The 24,347-nt window shown below is 37.9% G+C and overlaps 1 protein-coding gene across 1 annotated transcript in view; it reads right to left on the bottom strand.

Annotated features, from left to right (window-relative positions):
• The window catches only part of PYGB (glycogen phosphorylase B), a 52,467-nt gene that overhangs the window by 26,592 nt on the left and 1,528 nt on the right, over positions 1–24,347 (bottom strand). Inside the window, exons 2-5 of the mRNA XM_058165029.1 lie at positions 8,911–9,012; positions 5,334–5,412; positions 4,531–4,634; positions 1,672–1,803 (exon numbers count right to left, since the gene is read on the bottom strand). Of these exons, the coding sequence (XP_058021012.1) occupies positions 1,672–1,803; positions 4,531–4,634; positions 5,334–5,412; positions 8,911–9,012 (417 nt within the window). The remainder of the gene's footprint in view (positions 1–1,671; positions 1,804–4,530; positions 4,635–5,333; positions 5,413–8,910; positions 9,013–24,347) is intronic.

The following is a 24,347-nucleotide window of genomic DNA, read 5'->3' as shown; positions in this document are numbered from 1 at the left end:
CCTTTTAAGAATAGGGATTTCAAAATGTGCCAATGGCATTCCAAATATTGCTTTATTAGTTTATTGAATAACCCTTAAATATTTAAATTCATAAAGCATATTAAGCCAGAATAGAACAAACCATATTTTAATATGGCATGATTCCAGGACATTGTTTTGATTTAAACAGGCTTACGTTTTAATGAAAGGGTATCCATGTGATACAGAATGGTGGCTTGCTGGCTTGCTCCAACCAGGCTCTTCATATGCATTTAAGTTACATGTGGTAATTTGTTAGACTCAAGTGGCATAAAATTATTTGTAATACACAAGTAAATAACTGTGGAAGACTATTCAAATTGGGATCTAGTCCTGACTGACACAAGCTTGGTAAGTTGTTTTGTCCAATTCTGATCTACTTCATGATAGCATGAGGCTGTCAACATGCAACAAATGACTTGATTAAAAAAAAAAACCTAAGAAGTTTATGGGCTAGTCATGTATTTCCTAACAAGTGAAAAATGAAACAGTGATTAATTACAACTACCTATGGAAAATTATGTATTCCTAAAAAGTTGAAAAATGGCACCAAATTTCAGTTTTGAATGTCTCTCTAGTCATTCGTTTAGTCAATCTCTCTAAGGAGCACTGCTGTTTAAACCAATTATATGCTGCTCAGCAACAAATGTGGCCCATTTATCTATGTGGAAAACATAAAGAAGCTGCAGCCATAACAGGTCCAAATAAGGTTTGCAAGCACAGAAGCCCATGTTTTAAATTGCTCTGAAGGTTTCTCATGTTTGCAAAAGCTCATGCGCAACAAATCCATTTGTTTCTAAAGTGCCATAGGATATTCTGCCTTTAGAATTCACATGTCATTCAGAAAAATAAAACAGAATCTGTTCTTTTGAGAATTGAAGAATTATCCAAACATTCGGATAATTAAAGACTTGTAATCTCGAACGATGTTCCCATTCCTTGCCATGCCATGGTGTTTTCATACACCTTTACAGAGGTGTCTATAGTGGACTGAGTCCATTGTTCTTCTTGCATAACAGGGCTTTCCTCAATTTTTTCTTTTTTAGGTTAATAACCCAGACACGGCTTTATTAATTTGATGTTCTTATGTGCTGCCTATACTCCTTGGGGATTATGGTGATGGTATTCTTAAAATATCCAGAAGGTACCAGATTACGGCAGCAAATAAAATCAAATCTCTTAATCAATTGCATGGAAATTGATCTGATTTGAATCAATTCATACAATGTTTGTGGAGGCATTCATATGCAATTACAATTAAATTTGACTCAGAGCTGACTCTGTCTGGTTCCCAAACAATTGAGAATGAAATCATCTTAAAAACTAGAATAATTCAAACTGCATTACTGACACATTCCTAGTGTCTGTTTGTTGGCAAAGCTATTCAAGCAGCATTCATTGCTCTTACTTCTGATCATTACCTTACTAAATGGCTGTTCTCACCCAACCCTTCAATGTGAATTGTAATCCAGCAAACTGGTGAATTGTAATCCAGCAAACTGGTTGATTATCCTTGTAACATGGAGGATACGTAGACAAATATTCATTGCTATTGCCAAAATCTCCAAACCATTACCACCATATAATGTATCCATTTTGGCTATTTTGTCCTTGTAATTAATGGCTTCCCATATGTATCCTTAAAAGCCGTACCTGAGTATCAACCCATTTAACCCCATTAGGAGTATGATCTACTCGACCATAGAAATGTACAGGAAGCATGTATTCAGGGCGGGCTTTTTCCCAAGGATTGCCATAGCGCAGCCAATCATCAGCTTCTTCTACCTAAAGCAAGGAGAAATGAGTTACCAAAAAAGTTGTCTTCTTCAGCCAATGAATTGTGATTAATGAACAAGAGCTTTTTCAATAGCTGAATGGAAGTGGGGGTACCCTTCCCAAATATGTTTACCTGATACAGCACTGCAAGTCATTCTGGTGCCAAATAATGATCTTTTTCATTTTTCCAGTCTCTCTAATTTTAAATATATATCTTTGTTTTAATTGTCATAGTCAATGCATTGGGAAATATATGACTATGAAAAAGGAAGTTTATTATGCATTTGTTGATTTTGTGAAAGTATAATAAACCTAACTGAATTGCTTATAATAGCAAAAGCAGTAGCACTTAGACTTATGTACTGCTTCACACTGCTTTACAGTCCTCTCTAAGCGGTTTACAGAGTCAGCATATTGCCCCCAACAATCTGGGTCCTTATTTTACCGACCTCGGAAGGATGGAAGGCTGAGTCAACCTTGAGCTGGTGAGGATCTAACCGCTAGCAGTCAGCAGAATTAGCCTGCAATACTGCATTCTAACCACTGCACCACCATGGCAGGAATTCTTTGCACAAATATAGAGTTGAAAGTTGATTCCTAAGTGCAGTAAGAGTAGCATGTGATAGAATGTTTAACAAATTGTTCAACACTGCACATGGATTAAGACAAGGATTGGTGATGTCTTGGAATAAATGTACAGTATAAAGGAAAACTTCTGGTGTTGTTAGAGGTGGTCAATTGGGGACATGAGTGTGTGTGTACCTTTTTATGCCATGTTGAGAAACTGAATAATTTGTAGCAAACATTAAAGATGATTTTATGACACGATGAGAATTCATTTGAAAATAGTATATGACTCCAGAAGATATGTCTGACAGGGAAATTGGAATGAACAATTGCCAGTTGTACATAAATGGCAAAATATAAACAAGAATATGTATTTATGTTTCTTGGTAGAACATTTACAAAAGATGAAAAAAATGAATGGAGAAATTTTAGTAACTGCACATGTTAGTAGTAATGTAGTGAGTAGAAATGACTTACGTTGTGAGGAATATGAAAAAAAATTAAAATGGCTGCATATAACAGCATCTCCAACAAACCCACTTATAATGAAAGTATCTTATACATTTCTCAGTGCACAAACTATGACAATTTTAAAATTTGAGGCTAAAATCTTAGAAGATGCTGCCAGCATTAATTTTATTATAGTATGGTTCCTTAGTTCACCTATATAGTTTCAAAGTGTGGCATCATGACAGTAGCATTTTATGATGCCAGCAATCTAAAGGATAACCTGTTAAATATGGGCACATCAGGCTTTTCCACAAGATTTCTCAAATTTGCCCTTATGAACAATACTTAACCTAGGATACTGGTGTTCACCAAGCTGCCATCAGCTGTTGCATCTAGTGCTTATAACTGGCAATGCTAATTACTTACAAGAGCTAGTTGTAAAATATGTTTTGTAAGGATGAGTCAACATACAGCTGGCTCTACAGGTTAATTTCAGTTTATATTATTTTGATAGCAGACCCACTTTCCAGAGTAATGTGTCAACCTTCACTGGATAAAAAGTCTTCACTCAAGACTTTTTTATTTCACCAAGCAGGGTTGGCCTAAGGGTAGTTTTAATGGGTGGTTTTATTACTTGTTATTTTAATATTCGGCCTATGAAATCAGATTTTTAAATTGAAATATTGTGTTTTAATTTTTGTATATGTCTTTTTAATTTGGCTGTAAACTGCCCTGAGTCTTCGGTATAGAAATGTAAATAATAAATAAATAAATATGTTCAAGCTGAATCTATAATCCTGCACTGAGCTGAAGGTTGGACTTGATTACCTCAATGGTATTATGCCACTTCACAGGATCTGCAGCCTAACAAGTGGATGCCCACGTTAGTTACTCCATCCTTAGAGGTAATGTGATGGGTATATATTAATGCAACCTCAGTGTCTTTAATTAAAAGAAATAGTCCATACCAGCTCCACAATGAGGGACCACTTGAGAAGTCCTCACTGGCTTCACTTGGCACTGCATTTTTTCTGAGGTAGGACCCCTCCTTGGCAATAAAGGATAGATAGTCCTTTCTTAATAATGGTAATTGGGATCAGAAGTTCTGTTGCTAAGTAATGTGGTCACAACACATGACATCGTGTGACTACACTGCTTAGCAATGGCAGTTCTGGCACTTCCAGTTGCCGTCATTAAGCAAATCCTGCGCCCTCATTAAACATAATCTCACATGGTCACTATTTGTGAGCCCCTGCCAGCTTCCCCACTGACGTTGTTTGTTAGAAGCTGGTAACAAAGATTGCAAAAGGCAATTGCATGACTGTGGAAAAAGGCAGCACATAATTGCAAACTGATTGTTAAGTGCCTGGATCACAATGACGTGCGGTCAAGATGCTTTGACCATTGCAAGTACAAAGATCAGTCATAAAGTACTATTTGTTCAGCACCATCGTAAGTTTGAACTGTCACTGAACTAATGGTTGTTAAACAAGGATTACCTGTATAGCCTTTGTCTACAGATAAGACTTGGCTTCAATTTTGGGTATCTATGATTAAAAGATTGTCAGATAGTAGACTTATGCAACTGACATTCTTTCCTGCTGTTTTTCCCTAAGGCTTTGGACAAGCTTTAGCTACCATCACAGTCCTCTCTCAAGCTTGATTATCGCTAGGAGTACCTGACAAGACAGATAGAAATAAAGGTGATCTTTCTCGCACCTGCCAGCCATTGACAATCTTTTGATTAAAAATGCCGAATTCATAACGGATCCCATAGCCATAGGCTGCAAGCCCCAGTGTTGCCATAGAGTCCAGAAAGCAAGCTGTCATGGAAAAGAACCAACACATGTTATTGCCCAACAGAAATAAACACCCAGTCAAGCAGATCTTACTGATACAACTCAGTGTGTTTGTGTTTGTAAGACTGCAAGCCCACCTCCCACCCACCCACCTACCCCGTTACAAATGAGGGATGGGAATGGAATAGTGGCTAAGAGATTGAGCTAAAAACATGAAAGGTCTTTATTTCAGCTTTTCCATGAACTCACAAAATGGCCTTAGTAAAGGCACTTTTTCTCGGCCCCAATCTTCATATATTCAGGCATATACTATCAGGTTTCAGAGTTGTTATGTAAAGATTATTACTAGGTAAAAAAAAAAGTTTCAACACTTTAATTCATATAATATAAATTCTATAAAAAGGGCTTGTAGTCTTTATATCTGCATTGTGAACAGGTCTGCATTTCATCAAAGCTTGTTACAGCTCCGTGTAGAACAATCTAAGTACAGCCATGCTGACAAAGTCTGACAATGAAGAATTCAGCTTCTCACACTCACACCAGCAAGGTGCTTAACAAGGCAGTTGGTTAACAGAGAGCCTTTCCAACTCTGCACCCTATTTTATCAGCGCTACACTCCACCACCTCATTTTCTCTGAATCCTCTTATCCCCCTGATTGCAATACAAATGGTCTTCCTCTGTAGAAACGTACTGGCATCTTCTCATCAATGGTCATTGCTCACCTGCTAGACGCCCCAGTCCTCCATTGCCAAGGCCAGCATCTTCCTCAATCTCTTCCAACTCTTCTAAGTCAAGGCCAAGCTATTGGGAGGAGTAAGCAAAAGACAGAAAATACCATGAAATTTAAAGTGTTCTACTTGGAATTTGCAATTTCTTTCATTCTAACCTTCTGCTAAAGGAAGAACAACTCTGCTTCTTTCTGATCTTGGAGTAAAGTTAATTTCTACACTCTATAATTTAGGTTGGATTTCTATGCTTTTTATGAACATTGAAAAATTTAAGGCCACTGAAAGAATGAATATCTGTTTGTGTGAAATACCTTAAAATCATCTCACTGATAAGAGGACATGGTCTCTCAACCTCTGACACATTTCCTGGGAAAATACACCTCGCGACGCTAAATAGGTTTTTGTTTTTATTTAAAATATTTATTAATCAGATTTAGTTAATTCGTTCAAATCACCTTTAATAAGTCAGAGCAAACTTTACTCAATACGGTCAATCCTGGCATGTTACTTTATCAGCAAATGAAAAAGAAAATGATTTACATCAGCAATGATAATAAAATTAGCTATATCTTACTTTTGACATACAATGTAATTTCAAAATTTAAGATTTCAAAATTGTATAGGTTGATTAGTTGGGTAGAAATTTGGTGTTCTAACTGAATGATGGTTACTCCCAGCTGGGAAGTAACAAAGCATCAATGTCTCCCTTGTCCAATTAACATAATAACAGAGTTGGAAGGGACCTTGGAGGTCTTCTAGTCCAACCCCGTGCCCAGGCAGGAAACCCTACACCATTTCAGACAAATGGCTATCCAACAATTTGATCCAACAATTCAATCCAATCCAACAATTGATAGACTCTAATTTACCTACCACATCTGAATCTAGTCATCTGTTGATTTGGGAAATGCACATTTGTATTATCAGGATTGACCCTATTAATAACCCTGAGAGATAAGTCAGGTTAAGAGACTGACCCGAGATCATCCCGTGGGTATTTCACTTATAAAATATTTAACTCAGATCTATGATATGTAATGAAATGCATCTAAGGGGGAGCTGGACTTAGAAAGCTTATTTTGAAAAACAAAACAATATGCCCACAGCCTGATCTAATCACATTTAATGTACTGCAGTTTAAAATAGAATATTCCTTTGTTTCTACCAAGGTCCTCTTTCATATTTCCCTTAGTACCTGCTGTAATCTCTGCTCTTTTTGTTGACGTCATTCCTAACCGTGGCTGAAGAACCCACTCTTTCAACTCTGTGGCTTTTTCAAACTCTTTGGAATCATACATGGATTACTTATGGTTGCTCATGTGGAACTGAGGACAAAGGAAGTGGAGATACAGAAGTCCAATCTGAAGGTCCGATTTTTAATTAGAACAGAAGGGAAGTTAATTTTTCCCCTCCTTTTCATCCAGATCTTAATTGCTCCCTGCTTACATTTATTTATTTATTTATTTATTTATTTATTTATTTATTTATTTATTTATTTATTTATTTATTTATTTTGTCACAACAATATATGTAACTATCATAGAGAAAGGTTATATAGTATATAAAGGTATAGAAGAAAAGAAAAACAATAGGACAGGAACGGTAGGCACGTTTGTGCGCTTATGCACGCCCCTTATGGTCCTCTTAAGAATGGGATGAGGTCAATAGTAGAAAGTTTTTGGTTAAAGCTTTTAGGATTATGAGAAGAGACCACAGAGTCAGGTAAAGTATTCCAAGCACTGATGATTCTGTTACAGAAGTCATATTTTCTGCAATCTAGATTAAAGCGGTTAACATTAAGTTTAAATCTATTGGTTGCTCTTGTATTATTGCAATTAAAGCTGAAGTAGTCTTTGACAGGAAGGACATTACAATAGATGATTCTATGAGTTAAACTTAGGCCTTGTCGAAGGCGACGGAGTTCCAAGTTTTCCAAGCCCAGGATTTCAAGTCTAGTGGGATAAGGTATTTTGTTGTTTACATATTGCTTAGAGAAAACAGCCAGAACTATTTCTGGTGGGAAACCTAATATGGCGTGGCGTGGCGTGGCGTGGCGGTGAGGGGAGGGGAGGACTCCCTGAACTCCCCAATTTTTGAGTTCAGACCAAGAATGAGCATCCTCTCTTCTCTTTCAATTGCTTTTAACCAAAACCTAAACTGTCTGGAAATCCGATCATGGATCTCATAGGTATATAGTCTGGGTTGCTGATAGTACCTTGATTTTTTCATTTTCCATGGTGAACATTCTCAGCTTGATTTCTTTCCAAACAAAACAACTTCTCCTTGCCCAGAAAGAAAATCTGGCTCTTTGTGAATTTGATAGCAAGGTAACTGTCCAGGGCTAAATCACATTAGCAGTTCTGCCAAAAGGCCTGGAATCCATGAGTCATACTGTCTTCAGCAATAAACATTTAAAGAAGTGCTGTGGGCGGATTAGGCTGAAACCTTACAAGGCTCTAAAAAATGATCAGGCTCTTTATTAATGTAGTTTGCATCCAGGTATCAAACTGATAAGAGTATTGAGATGAGAGTGAGAAAAAGGAGAGAGAGAGAGAAAAATGATGTATTTGCATTGTGAAATAAGGCTCATAAACTATTGTATAAAATATGGCTTGGCGTTCCTTTTGAACAAATAAAAGTCAGGATTTGTAAGGAAGAGTACTCCACTCTCAAAGGCTATGGATTAATCCTTCAAGATTTTCAGGAATGGAATAACAAGAAATCGAATAAATTAAAGTTTATCTGATGGTTGGGGGGGGGGGGAATGTGATCGGAAGTTTAAAATACAAAAATAGCTTGGAATTATGCTCAAATCTGTCCATTTTCTTCAATTTGTGAATCAGTAGATTAGCAGCAAATGTTGAAGAGATTCCAGTAACAGAAGTACAATATCTGCAATGTTAGCTGGGCTGTGTGTGCAGTGCAGAAATTTGTAGCTCTTATTTTATATCCAAATTTAGAGGAATGTGATTGCTAATGATTTGCTAATTTCCTTCCTTGTTTCATTTTGTATCTTACAGATTCTGAGTTTAATTTCTATTCTGTTACCACTAGAACCAGAGGAAGAAAGCTTTTTAGGAACTCATATTCACCTAATTTGCAAAAGAACGCACCTATGATTCTCTGGTGTTATAAACCTTTTAACCTGACTTGCTGAATCATTATATTGACTCCTATATGCAGACCATCCTTTCATTGTGAAATTATTGAAACTGAAATTATTTTCCATTAAAAATAGGATTACATAATTGACTAGATTTAATCTTCAAAGCTGATATTGTAAAATTAAATACTATCTATGTAATGCTCAGGTATCACCCAGGCTGTATGTCAGTTTATTGATTTTCACCAAAGGCTCATGGCACATGATCATATGTGTAAAAAGAAAACACATTTTTATATTTTATATTTTCCTGAAAAACTAGGAAGGAAAGAAGCTTTTCTAAAAAATACAAAAACTGAGACTTTCTGAATTTTAACATTATTTATAATGTTAAATCCATAAAAATATTATAAACACCTCCTGCTTCCTTATTTACACAAACTGAAGAGCACCCAAGGTGGAACACACCTGATAAATAGCTTCATCACAGGCATTCTGCAGACCCAGGTTCACCATCGTATTCTGAAGTGTTCGGCCCATGTAGAATTCCAGAGACAGGTAATAAATACGCTAGGAAAGCAGAGGAAAAAAAGACAGAGTTTATACAGTCTAATATGTTTCGTACCCTGAGCCATGTAGTAGGTGACAAGTCCATTTATATTATGTAAACCTTACAGAAAGACTAGGAAAAATATCTACGATATTTGTATGTCTCCTATTTCATCTTCACATCCACTTTTGAGGTCAGTGGGATGCTTCAATGGGGATTTGAACCAATGTCTTGCTAGTCTCAGCTCAACGTTCCAGCCAATACATCACACAGACTCCACTTTGGGGCCACCGAGAAAGTAATGATGCAATCCTTCATTTCATTCTTGCTGACTAAGACAGGACTATTGTATATTCTGTACTGTAGATTCCATAAAAGCACAGCATTGCAGCTACATTTCAGCAACCTGGAAAAATACCTTCCCTGTATATATGTTCCCTCTGTGGGTCTGTGCATATGTATATGCATTGTGTGAGTGTCTGAGAATCTAATCAGATCAGGTTTGGATGTGCTGCCTTTTTACATGGGTATTCCTATTCTTGTTTCATTTATGTGAACTGGTATGTATGTGTGCCCTGGGAAGGCCGGAGTTAACTGTATATGCTCCATTCTGGGTGACATAAATAAGGGGGCTTAGAATGGAGTTGACAGGTTGCCAATCCTGGAGCAATACTTTGGGTTATTTTTTTCAAGAAAGTTTTTTCTGCAATGTTTGGTAGGATCTGACCCATTTACAAGTTCAATTGTTTGCTAGCTTCTCCTGCCTTACCTAATTTAGTCTCATTTTGGAGGGTTTTTGGGAGGGGGGATTATTCTGCTGACTTCGTCTCAAGCCCCTTTACATTTTTTACATAGTTACCCATTCTTCCCATTGGACTGGGAAAGGGGGGAAAGGACTGGAAATATGTGTGATAAATATAATAATTCAACTCAACAACAACTCAACAACTCAAACTGACTAAATTAATTAAAAGTCATTTTCTTTATTTCTTTGTTGAAGACTCACTTAACTTACATGTTACAAACTAAGCATATCGGCAATTCATACCTGCATACCAAGTGTAGATTCATCTGTCCATCAAGGAACATAACATTCCTTTTGGACATCTCCAGGAACTAAAAAGGTCTTGATCTATTCATTAGAGTCCAAATAGAGACACTCACAAACCTTGATAATTTGAAATACTGGAGACATAGGTACAAAGAAGCTGTGAATCTTTTGTTCTGTCCCCCCACCTCACCTAAGAAAACACAGGCGCCGAAGGGCGTCTGCCAGCAATTTATTTACAAGTTGACCTGGTTTCCTTTGGCAGAGGAAAATTCTGAGAGCTACTCTCCAAGTGCCTGCCAAGTTTCTTATCAGGAGACAGCGTGTTTGCAGTTTGTTGCCGGGGCAACCAGGAGTCTAAAGAATGATCAAGAGTTACTCACGAAAATCCAAGCCTTAAATCCAAAAACTATCTGAAGCTCACACGATGCAGTTTTTGTCCGTCACAGGGGCTACAGAGCAACTCCACCTGCTTTTATCCCCTGTGGGGTGTGGCTCAGTGACTCAGCACTCTCTGGGCCTGCCACACCTCTTCCTTTGCTGTGCACGCCTCTCTCTCCGATGCTGTCTGGGATCAATCCAGTATTGATCCTCCTCACCCTCTATCGGTGGGGGCTCCGACACGCCTCCCTCCTGGCCTTCAGCTGGCACCTGAGGAGTTGCCAGAAAAGAGGGACCTGGAGAGGGAGGCCTTGTTGGCTCCTCCCTCTCACTCTCAGAGTCATCTTCCTCCAGGAGGCCAGGCTCGGGAGCCGGAGTCACAACATCTTTGATGTACATTCTAAAGCATATTAACATTTCTATGAATTTTTGTACAAAATGTGGTAACAGAGAGCAACACTAAATGATGTGAGTTAACTGCTGAATTCCAATAGCATATCAACTGTACATTATAAACATTAGCTGTGTCAATGCAAGGGAATTCACTGGAATTCCAGTGGGGAAAGCAATTATGTTTGGAAGAGTTAGTGGTAAAAGGAAACCAGGCCATCAAAGAATACGAAAGCTGAACACTATCAAAGCTGACACCAGCCAGAATGTAGAACAACTTAAAGAAGTAGTGCAAGATCGGAAGATGTGGCAGACCATAGAATCGCCTGGAGTCGGACACAACTGAATGGATAACATCATCATCATCAAACATATAGAAAATTTTCTGGTATTCTTAAGCATATTTTAAGACCTAAAGGACCTAACTTTATATTTTTAAAAGGAACTTTCACAGATCTATAAAAACAGGATATTCAAGGTCATTATTCCAAAGCCTGAATGTTTAAAGGTCTCAGGGGTTAGACTTGGGACAGAAAGATCCAGTTTCATGTTCACATTTGACTACAGACCTCAGCCAGGACTTTGATCCACCAACTGGGCCATGGTGGCTCAGGCTGTAAGATAGCTTGTTATTAAAACACAGCTGCCTGCAATTACTGCAGGCTCGAGTCCCACCAGGCCCAAGGTTGACTCAGCCTTCCATCCTTTATAAGGTAGGTAAAATGAGGAACCAGATTGTTGAGGGAGCAAGAAGTTGACTTTGTAAATATACAAATAGAATGAGACTATTGCCTTACACACTGTAAGCCGCCCTGAGTCTTCGGAGAAGGGAGGGATATAAATGTAAATTAAAAAAAAAACTCTATCTGATCATAATCTAATGTGTTGTGGGAATAAAATTAATGGGAAACCCATATATGAGCCACTTTTTCCCCTCAAAGCGAAAAGTGTTCTATACATGCAGGATATAAGTACCTCAGTAAAAAGTACTGTAAAAGTTCTGTAAATAAACAGAAAATGTGAATTGTTCTGCCCTGACCTCTCTAGCCTACAGGTGAGAGTAACCTGTAATAAGTAATAATTTACATATACTTTGCACAAGATGCAGCAGGTATTGTTTTTCATGTTGCAAAGCCTGGGCTAAATGATTAAAATCATTTTTAATACTCAACCTTGGATTAGCATGACCAGCAATGAGTTCTAAAGGAAAAATGGGAGCATTTTTGCTCATGCAAGATGCAATAGAAGATAATTTATGGCTAGCAAAGCAACGTCAAGGTCAGTGTGGTGCCTGAGTGTACAATAATGATAAAGATCATTCAGGAAAATGCTACCAATGAATTGTCTGCAATACATTTTTTTTAATTTATTAGGCTCTGTCTAATACGATAGTCTGAGCTCAAAGGGATGAAAACTACAGACAGCCTGCCTGCCAATAAAGGACAAGAGAATAAAGGCAGAATTATTTAGTCTTCTCCTTTAAGAAAATGATCAAGACACTAATGATGGTATCAGTATTTCCTAGGCTTAGAACTAAGCCAAATGTGTCTGTTTTCTTTCTTCGATTGGAAATGTAACTTGATTTAGCAAGGCTCTTAAAGGAGGATGATATTGTAAGGAGTCCCTGTGGATTTTACTCTCCTAGTCATTGCCAACTATAGGGGATTGTACTTATTTCCATTTCAAGGCTATTGAGTCAGTGCTGTCTGAAGAAATTTCTGGGGTCATGTGGCCAGTATGACATCACAGATCACTGCTATCTTCCCACTGTAGTGGCACCTATTTATCTACTTGCATTTGCATGCTTTTGAACTGCTAGGTTGGCAGCAGTTGGGGCAAGGACAGGAGCTCACCCCATCACGTGGCGCTCGGGTCTTGAACCTGGGCTGCCGGTTTTCCAGCCAACAAGCCCAGCATTTTAACCGCTAAGAACTACACCACCCCAATATTGCAAACATAAATCTCATCCTGGGGAAAGAGAATAAAGTCAATGGAAATAGGATCTATTTCCATTCTGAAATATTTACTAGATTTAAGCAGAGGCTAAGATTTGTGAAGAAGCTGAGAGTGAAAATTTTTGGTATTGGGATGACTTCATTTTTCTCCTTTCATACTTTGAAGGTAATGCTAGGAAAATTAAGAGAAGGTTGGCTGCTCAAATCTACATTCTGTATTTTTGTGTGGACCTTTGTTCTGATTTTTAAACCCAGTACCAGTTGCAAAGAATCAGGACCACGACATTAAGCTCTAGTTAAGTTGATTTATTGCTTGTACCTATTCTAGTCAACTAATGGTAAGCACTAAATTGGTGCTAGATAAGAGTCAACAGAATTAAAAAGCAGCTGAATTTGGACCATTTGGGACTCCAGGATGATTCCTCTCTTGATTCCACCCCAGGCTCTGCCTCTCTTTCTCCTAGATCTGGGCTGCATACATTGAAGTATATCTTTTCCTGGGAATTATCCCCAATGAGTGCACTGATGTATAATGGTAGTTAATTGTATCTTTTCCCTTTTTCATACATGGTAAATTCTGACCATAGTTTCTTTGCACAGATGAATGTTGTGGGGTCATTCATTATTATGCACCCAATCATTTGTTCCTCCTTGGTCAAGTAATACCTCACCATATAGGACAGCTTATAGCAATTAAAATTACAATAGGAAGTTTAAAATTAACCCTACTCTCACATACCCTTCCATATGCTGAAAGAACACATAAGGCATAAGGCAGGGGTCTGCAACCTTAAACACTCAAAGAGCCATTTGGACTCGTTTCCCACAAAAAAACAAACAAAAAAAAAAAAAACCCCACAAAAAACAACAACACCGGGAGCCACAACATCCTTCCTGTGCCTGACTATTTCTTGAGCAGCCACAAAACTAGCATATGTAGTTGAATTAAATGTTCTGTTTTCTTCTGAAACTTTTATTTTCTTGGATTTATCCATGGTTAGCCTACCGGGGGTTGAAAGCTCAATAAATCATATGTCACACATTGGCGGTTGTGACGCATATTTTGAGTGACAGGGAGCCGCAGCAGAGGGGTAAAAGAGCCATATGCGGCTCCAAAGCCACAGGTTGCTGACCCCTGGCATAAGGTAAGACCAAAAAAATTAACTCTGTTAACTTCTAGCTGTCAACATCCATATTTCTTGCCATTCACACATTAAAGCCGAAGGAAAATCCTTTTGTGCAAGGATTTATATGTGGTAGGTGCTATTATAAGGTATAAACTCAACTCGGCCAGAGTTCTACCTTCAGGCCAGAGAAATACGAAGAGCTTTCCAGAAATGGGAATAAAGGACCTCCAAGCGAATGAAAATGGCAAGTTCTTGGCGACATGGCTGTACACGGAAGAACACCAGCAGAGGAGACAAAAGAAGAGTGGGCAAGAATAGGACTAGCTAGTGCAAAATATATCAACTCGCTGATGTGATTATGTTTATTTAAATCGGAGCTAAGGTTTAGTACAGTGGTTCTCAACCTTTATAGGGCTGCGACCCCTTTAATACAATTCCCCACGATGTGGCGACCCCAACCGTAAAATGCGCCTCAGCGGCCGCAGAAGAGGAAAAAAGTGGCAAACTGTTTTTTTGAATTTATCGCGCCTGAAGCCGTATTGGCTAGCAATCTGAACTGCTTGCGATTGCTTTGAGGACGGAGGCATTAAAGCGGAGACTCCTCCCCTATTAAGTTTATCGCGCCTGAAGCCAGATTAGGCTAGCGATTGAGAGTGATTGCAGCTGGCTTGAGAGGGAGACATCAGAGCAAAGATTTCTCTCTTTTTTAATTCATCGTGCCTGAAGCCAAATTCGGCTAGCGATTTGAAGAGCCTGCAGCTGGCTTGTGGAGTCAACCATTGGAGCGCGATTCTTCGATTCGCAAGTATACTTCCCATATTTCCGATGGTCTTAGGCGACCCCTGGCAAATCATCATTTGACCCCCAACGGGGTCGCGACCCACAGGTTGAGAATCGCTGGTTTAATACATGTGAAAGGCAACAGATCAGCAAACACTGAAATAATGGCCATATGGGAGGGTGGCAAAATTCACTGTCCAAGGTAAAAGCAATGGCTATAAACAGCTATAAATAAAAGGATAATGCTAATCACTGCAGCAGGTCTGAGGAACAGAAGGAATGAAAGGCCTATTCAGTTCAAGAGATTTCGAACACAGCTTTGTAGTTCATTTAAATGGGTGTCCAAATAAACCACATTTATTTATTTTTGCAGAAGATTATTCATTATTAAATTAGTCTTTTATCCCTGTCAAAACCACTAATCACCAGCAAAGGCCAGGCTGAGTGATAACCCTCAACACTGAAATCTAGAAGCCTATTTAAGTCATTGGGGAAATTTTTAGATGCTCTTAGAAAGTGTTGAAGATTTTCTGAGTTTCCCAGAAAGAAATTAGGACATTTTAAGGCAGTGTTTCTCAATCCCAGCAACTTTTAAGATGAGGGGATTTCCCTCATCTTAAAGTCCCAGAATTCTGGGAGCTGAAATTCATACATCTTAAAGTGGCCTAGGTTGAGAAATATTGTTCTATATGTCAGTGTTCTGACTGCCTCCTTTATGGAACATACATTGCATGTTTCAATCCTTCCTCAATGCCATTTTTCTCATAACCATATTTTCCCTTACTGATTTTATAAGCAATCCTTGCACAATTGCAAGAACCATATGTTATCAAATCCAATCTGGTTTGATATTATGGCATTATTAAATTTGAGGGACATTATTCATGCTGCTTAAGATACACACACACACACACACACACACACACACACACACACACGACTGACACCTTTTTAAAAACCCTACAATCAGGGCAAAGCTTTCAGTAGATTACTGATGACTGGAAGCTATGGATATTTGCATGCCAAAGGTTGAATGAAAAAAGCTAATTATATAGGATAGTGACTAAATATCATTGCAGCATTCTGGGTCACCACAAACAAGTGGCCATTCCCATATCACCTACTGCTTCTGCAGTTATGAGGTGAGCACTTTCTGTTCACATTCACATTCTAAAACAGATCGGCTCTAGTTTGTTATGTTCCTACAAAGCCAACTGCATTTTGGAAAATCACCACCACCACGTTGCCTGGTACATAGAAACATGTAAGTAAGTACCCAGGTCCCATGTAAGTAACATGTAAGTAAGTACCCAGGTCCCATGGCTTGGGACCTGGGTACTTACGGGACCGCCTTCTGTTACCTCATGCCTCCCACCGACCCGTACGTTCGCACAGAGAGGGCCTTCTCAGGGTGCCGTCCGCCAGACAATGCCGGCTGGCGGCCCCCAGAGGAAGATCCTTCTCTGTGGGGGCCCCCACTCTTTGGAACGAACTCCCCCCTGGTTTACGCCAAATACCTGACCTTCGGACTTTTCGCCGCGAACTGAAAACATATCTGTTTGTTCGTGCGGGGCTTTCTTAAATTGTTTAGTTTTAACTTCTAAATTTCTCTTTGGTTTTAATTGGGGTTTTTTAGATTCTTAATTATTTTAAATTCGGCCACATTGTATAATAAGTTTTTTACCTGTATTTTTAACTGTATATTGCTTTTTTATTCTGGCTGTACACCACCCTGAGTCCTTCGGGAGAAGGGCGGTTTATAAATCTAATAAATAATAATAATAAATAATAATAATAATAGAAACAGCTCCATGATGTTCCAAGCTCTGACCGAGTCTTTTACATTGTCTGTGGTGTGTGTGTGTTTGTGTTTGTGTGTGTGCGTGTGTGTGCGTATTAAATGGCTACCAAAAGCTCTTTCAGTTCTAGGCTCAAGTAATTTTACTTGCATGTCTAAAAGGCATCATTTCACATTAAGAGATGGAATGAAAAATAGGAACACTAAGTTCTTATGATCCAGCTCCTCTGCCTTTAATAGTAGCTTGAGTTTAGTGAACCATTTCATTATTTTTTCATGCTAAGTGCTTGCATGGTAGCTGTTGTATAAGAGCAGGTCCAGTTTTTGGTTTTTTTTAAAGTTGTTCATCTTAATTGCAGAATTTCTTAAGCAGGTTCTTTTTTGCACCATGCACATTCAGCAAGTTCTGTCCAAGTGATGGGTAAATTATTTTCCTCAAAAAAATGGCATAGTCATGATTATTGGCATTCAGATTTCAGGCCTAACCCAAAAAAACCCATCTTATCCATGTAATATCTGTAGATCAGGGGTGAAATGCTCCCGGATCGAACCGGGTTGCGCGATCCGGTAGTGATGGCGGCTGCTGGTTCAGAGGACCGGTAGCAAAAATCCCTGGCCCTGCCCCCCTGCTTCTGCTGAGCCACACCATCTGCAGAGGTTTTTTTTTTCTTCTTTTAAAAGCCGGTTTTGCTTCAGCCGAAACAGGCCTTTAAATGTAAAAAAAAAAGCCTTCGAGGATCCTGCCCCTGAGCTGAGATCGGCAGAGACTTTAAATTTTTTTTTAAAAAAAAATTAAAGTCTCCTCTGGCGATCTTACCTGAGTTCCTCATCAGCAGAACCTTACTTGTACTCTTACTTGTAGAAAACATGTTTTCTACAAGTAAGAGTAGAGATTCTAAGGCACTTACCTGATAACTGATGAATGCATGGCTCTCTTTCCAGCCAGAAAGCAGTTTCAGTTTCAGCCAGACAGAATCAATTGCTCAGATAATCTATTTCCTCGGTGATCAACTGGCTGGCTTTGTTGGCTGAGGAACTCTGGGATTTGAAGTCCACAATAAAATAAAATAAAATAAAATAAAATAAAATAAAATAAAATAATAAAATAAAATATTTGTGCAGCTTTCTGAGATTTGGTGTGTTTCTGTAGTGTTTCTCTCTAACTACACAAACACACAAAATCTCAGAAAGCTGTATGTGGCATATTGTGTGTGTATTAGTTGTGTGTGTGTAAAGTGTGAAAGTTGGTTTTTGAGCTTTTTGTGGCTATGTGAAGTGTGAAGTGCAGCTGCTTTTACATTGTGTGTAAGTCATTTGTGTTGTGTTGTGTGTGTGTAAAGTGTGAAAGTTGGTTTTTGGTACCTCTTATTGTTTTTTTATACTTTATTATTTTTATTATTTATTGTTATTGGCCACACCCACCCAGCCATCTGACCACCAAGCCACGCCCACCAATTAAGCCACGCCAACAGAACCGTTAGGGAAAATTTTTAGATTTCACCCCTGCTGTAGATACTCTTGATTCTCTTCAGATTACATAAATTTTGCGATGGTGAATCTAACCAGAGTATATATAGCCAAAAATCTTCATGTGTGGAAAGGATGACATTTTAAATGCTGGAGTTCTAAATATTTCTGCTTGAATATTTGTGATCAAAACTAAAACTGGGGCAGGCCAATATTCAATTCCTCTTCCAAGCCTAAGGGCGCTCCTCTGAAAAAAAAAAACCTCATGCAAACCCCAAAAAATCAATTAATCCACTGCAGATCAGAGTCGTGAGTGCAGGGTGGGGAGTTCCTTTTGCATTCTTCAATCACCCTACATTTGGATGAAAGAGACCAATGGTTTTACCATCTCCTGCCAGCTATAGGAAACAAAGATTGCTCCCCAGCAACCATAGAATAGCTGACTGAAGTTTGTACAATCCACTTCCTAGTACTTAGGAACAATTTTGAAATTACCACTGTGAAGAGATGGATGAGATTTATACCCATTTGTTTTCATAAAATCCTTGCTCAGCAGTATAGTTTTTAATCAATGATCTTGGGAACGTAATATTCTGTTAGCAATTGTTTGGGGCTTCACACAACTGTGAATTTTGTTGCAGAAGACTGTCTACAGTCCTAATAATCTTGAATTATACACACAAAACACACACACACAAATATAAAAATGAATGATTGGGTAAATTTATTACAGGTTGAAATCTATAGAGAGGCCAAACAAATGGCATCTTTTTAGGGGGGATTCTAATGGCAGTGTGAGTTTATCAGATGAATAAGGTGAAATATTTAGGTCCTTTTGTAGAGAGGTGTAAACAGTGGGAATTGATATGCTTTGTCTCTTAGAGGCATACCCATTTTCAACTATTTTTCCCCTGAAAACATGAAAAATGTACAACTGATTTTTGGCAGCCTGATCTCAGGGTCCAAAATAAAAATGTGGGAATCACATGAAGCCTGATGCTGGTTCACCTCTGAAGTAGGAGGTCCTGGGGCGGATAACCAATGTTTTGAGTTAGAGAAAAGAAGGGGAATATGTGTAGTCCAGATGTTACTAAACTAAAACTCCAATTTCCCCTGATGTTGATTGAACAGATAAAAGTTATGGTTTGTTCAATTAGAAATGCCAAATTCCCTACTGTTTAGCTGAAGGAACTTATGTAGCAGAACTGAAAAGGAAATCTATCCCAAATTTTTAGAGAAGACTATTTTTTTTAGACAAGATCCACTTGGTTAGGAAAATGACTATTACTTCAATTCAATATACACCAGCTCTTTGCTAGTTTTGATTATATAAGTGATAGTCACATAAGATATGGTTTTATGATATTTCTGGAAAGTTTTCAGATCTCCTATATTTTTATATATTGGTTGAATTAATCTGGGAAGTTGTCATATATTTTCTTTCTTTTTGTAAGACACTTAGAGTGCCTTGAAAATGCACAAAATACCAATTTGATATAGTGATTAAGGTACTGATCTAGAAACCAAGAGACTGTGAGTTTTAGTTCGTCTCCTCTTGAAGGCTGGCTATGAGCTTGCACCAGTCACTCTCGGCCCAACCAATCTCACAGAGTTTTTGTTGTGGGGAAAGTGGAAGACAAAGATGTATTAGGTGTATTCACCACCTTGAATTACTTATAAAGTAATTTATACTGCCTTAATAAAAGCAGTATAAATACCCGACTTTTCTCTGTGTTCTTTGTGTTCCCCACCCCCGCATCTTTTAATGGTATTTATTGTTGTTATTGTTGTTTTATTATTTTATTGTGTAATAGTTTTAATGTCTATAAGTTGCCCAGAATATACAACTGGTATTCGCTTAAGAGAATACTTCTGGGGCTCCTCAAAGTATCTGGTTGCCTTTTTAAAGAGCAGAAATGTGGCCAAGATGGAAGTCACATCTAATCCAGCAGTCACTAAAAAGGCAGCTAGACAACAGAATCTCAATGAAGATAAAATGTAATTAACTGGATATTTATAAGGAAAAAGATGCAGAGCCAGCTTTTTAATGCAGTGACTTACTACAGAAAATGCCACCCTTTTAACATAATTCATTTTCCAATCTAGGAACTCTTGTATATTGCAAATACTTCTCTACAAGAGCCATCAGTATGGCCGAATTTGAGAAGCTGCTCATCATGGGATCCTTTAATGCCCCTTACTTTAGTTGGTAACAACTTCCCTTTCTCTAACTCTAACTTTGCTAAATCTATATGTATGAAGAGATATGGTTTTTAAGCCATAGTGACTTGTTTCAAAAATAATTTATCATGAGTAGGTTCACATACATTAATCTAAACTCAAAGTACTTTACAACTTGACCATTTATTTATGCCTGTCTCCCAGAAATGTGCCTGCCTACCTTCCTCGCTCCCTCCCTCCCTCCCTCCCTCTCCCCTTCCCTTCCCTTCCCTATCAGCTGAGCTTTCTTAACCTAAGCTTTCTTTAATGCAATTCTGGATCAAATCAAGCATCATTTCTCTCCCAATGAAGCATACTGACAAGTTTCTATCGGTATCTTTTCTTTTATGTACACTGAGAGCATATGCACCAAGATAAATTCCTTGTGTGTCCAATCACACTTGGCCAATAAATTCTATTCTATCTGAGCATTTTTGGCCTAGAGCAAAAAGGCTTAAAAATAAGATCTTTTCTACCTGGTATTCTCTCCCATTCAATCAGGTGACATCTGCAGTATAAATGAAAGCATATGCCAACTTGACCTACATTAGGTTTAAGCAACAGAAGGTCGGGGTATCTATAATTAAGCACCACAGAATGACCCCAATCCTTGGTCCACACATGTGATATATACCCAATGATGCATTGCATCTATACTCTCATCTGAATCACAAGCAAAGGCATAAAGGCCTATTCACATTTTGCAATCTGAAAAGCAAAGAAAGGCTTTAATAGGGCTGCTGCCCTAATGACACTCACATGCACAAAAGTAGGATCTAGCTGCCTCTGGCTTAGAGGACACTGCCAAAGGTTTTCCTCCTTTGCACACTAGGAGGAGGGAGGAACAGAGGAAGAACCGAAGTCCTTTGCCTATATCTTAACTGACATGGGGCTGAGTCACTCAGCAAAGCCAACGTTTCTGCTGACCTTTACACTCTAGCTAAGTTGCCTACAGGAGTTGAAAGAATTAGTAATTGACCAGAGACCTGAAACACTGTGGTTCCATCAACTCAGAAATGCTATAATGAAAGGAGTTGGGGCAGGCTTCCAAATATAGTACAATTGGCCACTTCACTGAGATCAGAATACCAATAGTCCTTAAATTATACTGTAGTATTATGTAAACTCATCCTCCTCACTATAAAGTCCAGAGTTTCAATTTATCTCATATTTCTTCATTCTTTGTTCTTCTTCTCTGGGTTTTCCATTGGAGATTATTTCTGGTTTATTATCATAATAACTTTTTAAGATCTTTCCAATTGTAACTACTCCTGGAATTGTCCCTGATTCAGAAATAAATTACCCTTCTTTGAAATCTACCATTTTAATGAATCTGCACTTTAGTATATTTAATTTCAAATCAGGAAAGTAATATTAAACAAGAAACTCATATTAAACTGTACCCATGTATATTTTTCGCTTGCTATTTTTTTCTTCCCTTTGTTGAATTTGTATAATATGAATTCTGCAGCACAAAGTTGTGTCCCTGACATATCATGGACATCAGTCATTCTAACTGAATGACTAATACAGACTTCTTTAATTATTATTATTATTATTATTGCTTTCATAATATATGTATTACATCCAGCAAGGCTAATGTCAAAGAGGTGACAGAACCATAATCCAAGACTTCTGGAAACATCCACATTGACTAAGGTTCTGCTAATGTAATAATTCCATTCTATATGTTGTAAAAATTTTCAACGCCATGAACATCAAAATGCTGTGGATCCCATTCCTGACAGAGATACACCTAGTGGGACCCAGAAGAAGGGCCTTCTCCGTGGTGGCTCCCTCTCTCTGGAACATCATTCCCCCAGAGATTAGAACGGCCCCACCCTAATTCTCTTTCAGAAGGCGCTGAAGACCTGGTTCTGCCAGTGGGCCTGGGGAACCCAGAGTGGCATGGAACCCATTAAATGGCTATTGCTGGGGCAAGGGATGTAAGCCGCCTGAGTCGCTATGGGCGAATCGGTGGCAATGTAAGTTTAATAAACAAACAAACAAACAAATAAAACCAACCTAAAATACGTTTCCTATCTTTCTTATTGGTGTTAGAAGTCTCTCTATATAAATAAGCTAACAATGATATTATAAATAGATTTAATCAAGAGACAATATACAAAAGAACTCCTTGTAAACATTCAAAAGTTCAATAACTTTAATAATTCAGAACCACAAATAAAGGAGTACACGCTTCAAGGTTCTCCAAACAGAAGAACTGCTAGGTAAAAAATTAAGGATTAAGAAATAGAGTTTATACTATAAAAAGGTAGACTAAACTAGAATCGAATTTAATCTAAATTAATGTAGATTCAATTACATGCTATGGAAATATCACCTTTCTCAGTTTTCTGTAAGAAACTTGCCACTTTAATATCTCTATTGTCCAACATTGCCAGGAATATACCTAACTGAAAGTTAAAGTTTTACATTCTGTCCCATTCTACCCCTTTTGTGGTTCTTGCAGATCAGAGGTGTCAAACTCAAGGCCGGTGGGCTGTGTCCGGCCCGCAGAGTGCTTAGATCTGGCCTGCGGGCCCACCCTGGAAACAGCAAAGGATCAGCCTATGGTACCTCTGCTCGCAAAAGTGGAGCTCCATTTCCAATGGTAGAGGACTGCAGGAGGCTGTTCTGGCCGAAAATGGAGCCCGGGCAGGCCATCATGGCCGAAAACAGAGCCTCGATGAGTGACATCAAGCTAGCCACACACACACCCAGCCCCCCCCCGCCCCCCCCAGCCCGAGCTCAAACACAATCCTGATGCAGTCCTCAATGAAATTGAGTTTGACACCCCTGTTGTAGATGGTAGAATTCATTGTGATCCTATCAAGCAGCCACTGTGATTTAATCTTGTACTGTCAAGAATCACTATTGAGAGTAGTCATATAAATAATTTAAATAAATAAAATAAATAAGTGGTGAATTGTAGTTTCACTACTTATTTATACATTTAAACAGCACTGACCAAGAACAGACAAGGCTATGATATGAGAAAAAGTGAATTGTGAGACATTATTCTTACAAATCACTGGAATTTAGAATTATCTAATTAAGCTCTTGGCCTAGCAAGTTTATCATAAATAATTCCTCGATTACCTACAATTGTGATGATAGCTGTAGAAACAGATGGTTTGAAATAAATGAAGATAAGATGATATCTGAAAAAGGAAATCACTGGCTAGCAATTTATGCCCTAAGTTAATAAATGTCATAACTGAGAATACTTAAGTGGGGAGTGATAAAATTTCCTTGTGGCTGTTCAAGGGGTCTAGTTGCACTAAACAGCTTCCATGCTCTTCAAATGAATTTTTTTTTTCAACTGACAGTTTGAACCATTAGGTAATTAAATAATTTTGGGCTGTGGTGTTTCTTTTATATTCCTCTCAAACGCTTTCAGAAACTTCAAGATATTGATTGTTTAGACATGTACTTTAAATTTAAAAACATTTAAAAACATTTGCATTTTATGAATTAAGTATTTCTTGGTCAACCAGACTACACAAAACAGAATTCCAATAATCACTCAGAATTCCCAAAGCAGCGTAACTTACACAACCAATAACATATTATTAGATCAACAGATTTTTAAGGTACAGATTTTAAAAAGCTGGTTTACAGCATCTCTTCCTTTGAAGATAGCCTCTATAGTGGTAGTTATTAATTATTCTTTTATTCATTAAACATGAAGCTCAGTCAACTGAACATTTAAAAATGTATCATAAATACCACTGACTGGTGCTAATGGTGGATACTGGTTTTTATTATTATTATTATTATTATTGTTGTTGTTGTTGTTGTTGTTGTTGTTATTATTATTGTTATTATTATTGTTGTTATTATTATTATTATTATTATTATTATTATTATTATTATTATTATTATTATTATTATTATTATTATTGGGGGGAGAAATACTTTTGGGATTTTTTCCTGTTCAGGTGCTGAAATAATCTTAAATTTCTTAAAAACATTGAATTATAGCTATTTGTTGGTGAGCCTAGAGCAGCTGTCTCTCCAAACCAACTTCTTGGATTTTATTTCTAATTTTAGTAAAGAGATCTTCTAATAAACACTCCTTATAAACTACAACAAAATCATATTGCTTTCAGTTGGGTTGAACTGTTTTCTATCCTTTCTTAAACTGACAGAATATTGTTACTGATTTTTGACCAACTGTTTTTGA

The sequence above is a fragment of the Ahaetulla prasina genome, chromosome 1 (genome assembly GCF_028640845.1).
Source record: "Ahaetulla prasina isolate Xishuangbanna chromosome 1, ASM2864084v1, whole genome shotgun sequence".
NCBI classification, from domain to species: Eukaryota; Metazoa; Chordata; class Lepidosauria; order Squamata; family Colubridae; genus Ahaetulla; species Ahaetulla prasina.
This window is presented reverse-complemented; position numbering and strand designations above follow the sequence as displayed.